The 7,535-nt window shown below is 37.6% G+C and overlaps 1 protein-coding gene across 4 annotated transcripts; it reads right to left on the bottom strand.

The window, feature by feature from the left end:
- Nucleotides 1-202: 202 nt before the first annotated feature.
- Nucleotides 203-3,309, bottom strand: AIF (Apoptosis inducing factor). Of its 4 annotated transcripts, none has more exons than XM_017636586.1 (11): nucleotides 3,045-3,309; nucleotides 2,611-2,927; nucleotides 2,278-2,517; nucleotides 2,133-2,214; nucleotides 1,961-2,073; nucleotides 1,762-1,895; nucleotides 1,164-1,339; nucleotides 708-1,105; nucleotides 507-632; nucleotides 335-446; nucleotides 203-276 (listed from the first exon to the last, which is right to left on the bottom strand). In XM_017636586.1, exons 1-11 carry the CDS (start codon nucleotides 3,163-3,165, stop codon nucleotides 263-265), a joined length of 1,833 nt encoding a protein of 610 aa, XP_017492075.1. In that variant the 5' UTR covers nucleotides 3,166-3,309; the 3' UTR covers nucleotides 203-262. The 4 variants fall into 4 exon arrangements, with proteins under 4 accessions (XP_017492075.1, XP_017492077.1, XP_017492074.1 ...); XM_017636588.1 differs by having other exon boundaries at nucleotides 2,884-2,927; nucleotides 3,045-3,307; XM_017636585.1 differs by having other exon boundaries at nucleotides 2,611-3,309.
- Nucleotides 3,310-7,535: the final 4,226 nt, after the last annotated feature.

Genomic DNA, 7,535 nt, shown 5'->3' with positions numbered 1-7,535 from the left:
CAGTCAAGAGCTTGTGTTAGCAAATCTAATATACGCAGTTTTGTACTTTAAACGTCGACATGTACAAAAATTATAATTAAATGTGGGATCACTGTTGAACAAATCTGGGACATTGTTGAATTAGTGAGCTTCAGGACACTCAGGTAATGTCAAACCTCTGAGTGTACTTCTGCAATTTGAAAGCTTCTCATAATAACTTTTTGCGAACGCCATGGCGCCAAAATTACATACATCAGCCAGAAAATAACTTTTTTCTTTTGATTCATCTTATCAGACCTTGTGTAAGTGGATCATGCGTTCTGAAATCAATATTAATGTCGTATAAATTACTCACTTTTTCCAACCATGTTTTCACCCGCTAATCTGCCTGATACCACAGAATGATCGTGATGTTCGACGCGTCGTCGCCCAAGTAACGGATCGTAAAAGCAGGACACATCACCAGCCTTTAAGATATAACAATAAAATCACATCTCATTATAAAAACAACATAGTCACGGTCTTACCACAAACAAATTTCGCCTAGCTTCTAATTCTGCATTAACTACAAAACCGCCAAAACTCTTATCGACCTCTAAGCCGGAAGTTGCCGCCAAAGTTGTATTTGGTTCACAACCCACACACACAACAACCTAAAAGAAAAGAAAAACCAAAACATTTTATTGAATAATTTCAACTCATTCAAACAAGTGATTGCTAATACTCACGACATCAGTTAAAATACTCTTTCCATTACTGAGCGACAACTTGAGAACTGTTTCATCGCGTTGCGCTTCTTTGACAATAGTATCTGGCATAACGCATACCCCCATTGACTCCACCTTTGCAGTGGTCCATTTACTTAAGTAATCGGGTAACACTTTTGACATATTTCCAGCTTCTCCAAATATTTGATATATTTTCACTTTTTTATCTTTGGCATAATTCGCCAATGAGCAGGCCAACTCGCTGCCTGTGAAGCCATTCCCCACAATTGTAATGGATTTCTTTTCATCGGCATAACGTTTCAAACGGTCAAAATCATCGGGAGTACGATACATCATAACCTTCTCTCTTACACTGGGTGATGCGTGTTCGAAGACATCGAGATTTTTCGGTTTACAGCCTGGAAGTATTAATTTAATTATAGTTATGTGTATGTACGTTGATTTCGCATTACATACCCGTCGCTATCAAACATTCGTCATAGCTGATTTCATAACCATCGGATAGTGTTGCTATATGTTTGACGGGATCAATTTTTCTGACAGTGAAACCTTGCGCCACAGCAATGCCTCCATTTACAGTTTCCATTAGCTTAGTGGGGTCAACGAAAAATTCTTCGGGCTCGAAGAAGAGACTAGAAGCATATATAATAACATTTTCATGACGTGAAATAAATAATCGTAATCAAAATTTTCCCAGTCCCCACAAAAATGCAGTTACCAATATAGCAAGTCAGTTGCGAGCTTTCAGTTGGCAGTTGCCATCAGTAATATCATTTCACTTGCAACCCAACTGAAGTTCGGTTGCTATACCCAATCGAACCAAAAATTTCGATTATCTCAAATGTATGGTTATAAAAATTTTAGTTTCCGATTGTCATGCCACCAGAAAGTCTTATATGTACATATAGTATATGGGATTTTCCAGTTGCGTAGGGTCGACTATCGCGTGAAAGCCCTAACTGTCTTGAAATAATTACCTTCTCTCAGCGCCGGTNCATATAGTATATGGGATTTTCCAGTTGCGTGAAAGCCCTAACTGTCTTGAAATAATTACCTTCTCTCAGCGCCGGTCCACTGTTTGAAACGATAGTCTTTTGTAATTTCACCTTTTTCTGCCGAATACCAAAGTTCTTTCGAAAGTGGCGGACGCATGTAAGGCTTTCTCATTTCATTTGTGATCATTAGTACCTGATAAGTGAAGGGTTGAAATATATTTTTAATACTAATCATATAATAAATAAACTACAACACACCTTTGCGCGCGGATCATTGGACTTTATTGCACGGAATGCTGAGAAAGATGCAGTTCCACCACCGATTAACAAATATGGTACATGTTTTGGCAAGTCAGCTGAACTCGCAGGAACTAGAAACATTAAAATTAAAAATGATATATGGTAAACACTAAAAGAGCACCGACTTTACCTGTTGTGAAACTCTTGGAAACTGGTCCACATTCTGTACTCTCGCTACTCTTACGAGTTCGTCTCGTCAATAACCATAGAAGCTATTTAAATAGGAAATTATTTATGTTAATGATTTGTCTTCCACATGCGATTTTTTTTCATACCAAACCACCGAGTCCTAGGGCGGCTAGCATAGCTAGCAGCATTTTGGTTTTTCGGGTTGCTTCATCATTACCCAGGTCTGAACCACGCGCGCCACCGCGACCACCTGCGCCATCGCCGCCACCTTCAGAACCATCGCCGCCACCGTCACATGGTTTTTTATCACAAGTTCCTTTTTTTCTTTTACTTACATTGCAGTCGTTCGCTTGAAGTAATTCTGTATTTTTTGGGCAGATTTTTGTCTGTAGTAAGTAAATACAATAATGAAATACAAGAAAATACAATTAACTATTTCAATTCGCTGGAAAAGAAATATTTTAAAAAATTAATTTGACCGTTTTATCCGGTTTTTCTGGTTTAGGTGGACAAGAATCATTTGCAGTTTTTTCATTTTGAGGTTTGCAGAAAGTGGATGAGGATGTGGATGATGAGGATTGCGATGATTGTCGCTTGGTGGAGGAACCGAAAGATGGAGATGAGCACATTGTACTTTCGCTTTGATCATTGCATGCAGATGAGTGCTTCTTTAATGGTTCTTCACATGCTTGATTATTGGGAAATTTGTTATGCTGCAATTTAGTGCGTGCTTCTAGTGTACGCTTTTTTACCATTTGATATAAGTTGTTGTGGGCACCGCGTGACGGCGTTATGACTGCAAGTAGACATGGCTTTAGTGTTTTTAGTTCTTCACGTGCGCTCGCGGTTGCAGTTGCATTCACTGCATATCCTCGATTATTACTATTGATTGCATGCAGATTACTGCACTCACACAAATTTAACCTCAATTTGGAGCGACCCGGCATAGGCGAAACTCCTGCCCGCACATGGGCCAGAATGTAGGCCTGCCGACAGAAACGCACATTCAAGCCCCTAAGGCTGCAAATACTCATCCCGAATTATGGTGGATATATAAAAAACTATTAATAAATAAATTTTTCAAAACAGAATTATGATGAATGACCGAATTCTCCAGGTGACTGCTTCTCTATTTTCTTTGAGTATCGTGAATTTGACAGCTTGAATAATTTAATTTTTTTTTTGATCGGAAGCACTGACAGAAACTGTTCCCATCGATGTTGCCACCTTCATTTATTTTTAGGTACCAAACGCCTACCGCAACAATTTCCAAGCTTCCAAAGAACGTAAATGTATGAGACAACTCGTTACTTTGAAAATGTGCCGTGACGATTTTGACCGTATCTGAAAGGTTGAGACAAGGAACGTAAATGTGCATTTACGTTCTTTGTACAAGCGTTGCTCAGCTCCTAAAATTTAAGAAATAATAGGGATGACACCACTGTATTGTATGACGCGTTGGTACCATGAACCAAAAATACAAGATCACGTAAGGACGCGACGTTCGGGTCTACGTAACCGGAACGACCCAGATTTATATCTGGCCAAGGACTGTCACTCCAGCAACACTCCCCAAAAAGTCTTTGGTGAATTTGTATGCTGCTACAACAACAACAACGTTGTATTTGTAACTGGTTTTGAGAAAAAAGTTTGCGAAAGCGGGTTCGTCAGCTGAGCGTTTGTTTACATCACAAGCACCACTATTTTACACTTTTATTCAAGTAAAGAAGAGTTAATTCAACATGACAACACATTTTAAAGCATTTTGTTGCATCATTTTACCTAAATTGTGCGTTTAAAGTGACTGACAATAATTTTGGCTAATTTTGGTTTTCGTTGTTTTCTTTGCTTTGTTTACTTTTCGCTCGTTTTCCAGTGAAACAAGATGGCGTAGAACCCGCTAAAAAAATCGACTTTTTCACTCTCTTGTTCTTACGTGATCTTGTGTCTTTCGTTCATGGATTGGTACTGTGGTGGCTGAGTTGGTGCGCTGACACCACAGGTGCCGGCGGAGTTATTGACCTAGCGCCATTTCAGAATTATAGAATAAAAATTAATTTAAAATGCATAATATGCCTTTTTTCAAGGTCACACTCAACTGTGCGCGTACGCAAAGCATTCGCATGTGAACGACAAGTTTTGACAGATGTGTGTGGTGAGCGTCCATAAGAATACAAATGGAATTTTTTGGCTTTGTGAAAGTTCACGCTCACGCTCGCATTGAACTGTATATCAGGCTTAATTAGAGCTACTTCGAATGAAAGAAAATCAAACTTACAACCTTGTTGCTGCCACCTATTCAATGTGCCCTGAGGGTCAATTCCCGTTTTGCGTTATCGTGAAATGAAGTGAAAAGTATAAAATTAACACCGAAATAAATGCGGTGAAAGTGTTATTTTTATCACTTCACGATAACGCAGAACGGGAATTGACCCTCTGGTAGAGTGCAGTGTTGCCATATTTATTTCAGCGATCCAGCTAAATGGACAAAAAAAAGAGCTGAAAAGAGATAAATAAAATATGCGTAAGGTAAAAAAGCTAAAAGTGTAAAGGCTACTCTTTGAATGTCTTATTCGATTTTTAACAAAAAAGAGATCAAAATAGGTATATATTTCTTACATTCAATAACAAATTAAAGGGTATTTGCATATTTCAAAAAATAAGGTATGTAGTTTCAATAAACAACTTTTTGAATAAAAAAGCAGTTTTTGACAATTGCTCAGATGGGCGGACGCTGCTCTTCGGTGGAACTAGTTGAGCTTGTATTGCCTGCATCGATAATACTCCCTTGGGCTGCGGGCATATCAACTTTCCTGAAATATCTATTGAACCAGTGATCGGACTTCTACCACATTTTGGTAGATCTGCTACTTTTTGAGCATCTATCACATCTACCACTAAGGTATGAAATCTACCACATGTTCGCGTTTTTGCATGATATAATTTTCTTAATGTTAAGAGCAAAAATTGTCCAACACTAAATACCATAGAATGATATAATACAAGATTCCGCATTACCGTCGACGATGAAATTTCTCAAGTAGAAGTAAACAAGGCCGAATGGGAGGATAAAATAAACTGTAAAATAATAAATTTTCTTAATAATAAATTTTTCGACAGGAAGCGCGGTTTTATTGTGTTAAAAGATTAATAGCGAAAATGTTACAAAACGGCGACTTGGGTGAAAGTATTAGCAAATTTAAGTGCATCTAAGGTTTCTGAGGCGTTGTTTACTTTTACTTGAGAATTGCCAAAATCGGCAAATGCCAATTAGCTGTTTCTGGAACGTGCCACATTTGTTCGCTGCTTCGTGGTGTGATAAAATAAAAGCTGGCAGCACTTCGCAAGGTTGCAGAAATCTCTTAAAATATGTTCGAAAAGCCTTGCAGAATTTTTTTAATTTTCGTATAAAGTTTGATCCAAACCCAGAGATCTACCACATTTTTTTATATCTACCACACTTTTTCCCAGATTCTACCACACAGAATTTTCTTAATGTCCGATCACTGTATTGAATACTAAATGTTAATTTTTAAATTCGATAATTTATACCTTTCCACATTTCCGCAGATTTGCAAATATTCAACAATCCCGTCGCCATCAGAAAACTGTGCCAAAAGTATGTTAGTGATGAACATATCATTCCAATAATCGATTATTTGTAGATGTAACGCACACTCAAAAAAAGGGGCGATTTTTCTGCATAAATCTACTCATAGGACTTACATCCAATCAATTCAAATATGTATATTTTTTCAGGATTATATATATTAACTAAAAACATGCAACCGGCGTTTATCACTTTTTACAATTTCGGAAAGATTAATATTAATGCAATACATATTTTTTATTAGGATTTATGGTTGTCTAGGATTTTCTCCATCGCCTTGAGAGCGAACGTTATGAGGCTGATTGGGCGAAAAAAATTCGCCTCTGAATACTCGTTTTTACCTATCTCGGGTTTGAATCTGACACTGGCTTGACGATTGTGAGAGATATGCTAGTGTCAGACTTTTCCGCATGCGATTGGTTAGGATAGAGGTTAGCAGATCCCGTTCTTTCAGAAGTACAATCGGGCATAGGCCATCCACCCAGGGGTCTTGTAGGGCTCAAACTAATTTATAGCTCAATGTACGGTCAATCAAGTGAACAGACGATTTCCTTCTGACCCTTTGGCATGGCTAGCCGGTAGATCGATACATAAGCGTTTAAGCTACCGATCTTTGCCTCCAGTTCCACTCATCGCTTCACCCTGTTCTCTAACTTCATGTTACTTTAGTTGGACTCTACTAGCCTGTGATAACTAGACTGCGGAAGTTTATGCAGAAAACGAAGATTAAAACTATGTACCATTTAGCTATGAACAAAATAAATAACTTTGTATACCTTTGGACTTATTCATAAAAAAATAAAGTAGGTGTAAAGAGCTTCATAAATTGACGTTTTCATACATTTTTCAATGTATAAACCTTTTTTAAAACTACTTTATTTTTTTAGGAATAATAGGCTCCATAGACTGACTCGCGAGTCATTTGTGTACGTTTTGACTCGCCTTCAACTACACACAGTTGAATCATTCAGAGTCATGCCGGGAGTCATGTTGCTGTAACTAACACATATTTATTTTCACAAATACATCCAAACCGACTAACGAGTCAGACGCACGGTGTATGCCGCCTATTATATATATGTAAATATGTGTTAGTTACACCAACATGACTCCCGCCGTGACTCTGAATGATTCAACTGCGTGCAGTCGAAGAGAGGCAACACGTACACAAAAAAAAAAATTTCAACGGACGCCACTACATATCCAATTCCTATATAGAATTGCTCGCTGATTCCGAAAATCGATTAAATTTCGAGTTTTCGAGATAAGTTTTTCAGATGTACACGGCGTATGAGTAACATTTTTTCCTGCTCATTTTTCATACAAGCACTTACAGTGACGAGCAAAACTGTAACATGGTGTAACCCTTTTAATTTCAGCCACCGCTATCTTTACAACTTCTAACGACTTTCATACTTTTGTTGTATATTCTTATTGGTACACCCCTACTCCGTCTCTCATAAAGATTTGAAGTCAATCCAACAACAATAATAAAACCAGCAGACAAAAATGTAAATTAAGGCATATGTTACAGTTTTGCACTTATATATTTTTAATAACTTTTTGACAACTTTCACACAAAAAAAGAATTGTTAACACAATGTTCAATATACTTTTGCTTTTTTTAGTTCCTGGATGCTATTTGGCATACCTTATTTGTATTTCTGTAAAAATTCTGGAGGTATAGCCTCCCATATATCCTTGGTTTGCTTTCATAACTCATGTACTCCATTGGACGGACTTGCATACTTAGTAAGCTGCGCTTTTAGTTGATTTCGCAAATTTTCGACGAGA

This window comes from Rhagoletis zephyria, unplaced genomic scaffold, assembly GCF_001687245.7.
Source record: "Rhagoletis zephyria isolate East Lansing unplaced genomic scaffold, Rhagoletis_zephyria_1.1 Rzeph_scaffold_18576, whole genome shotgun sequence".
NCBI classification, from domain to species: domain Eukaryota; kingdom Metazoa; phylum Arthropoda; class Insecta; order Diptera; family Tephritidae; genus Rhagoletis; species Rhagoletis zephyria.
The sequence above is the reverse complement of the archived record's forward strand: the minus strand, read 5'-3'. Positions and strand labels throughout refer to the sequence as shown.

Bases quoted from the DNA above. Each gene is read 5' to 3' on its own strand.
- AIF (XM_017636585.1), bottom strand. From the start codon at position 3,165: ATGAGTATTTGCAGCCTTAGGGGCTTGAATGTGCGTTTCTGTCGGCAG. The intron at 1,106-1,163 runs GTATGTAATGCG...TAATACTTCCAG, and splicing joins CGAATGTTTGATAGCGACGG to GCTGTAAACCGAAAAATCTC. The intron at 447-506 runs GTAAGACCGTGA...TATATCTTAAAG, and splicing joins CTAGGCGAAATTTGTTTGTG to GCTGGTGATGTGTCCTGCTT.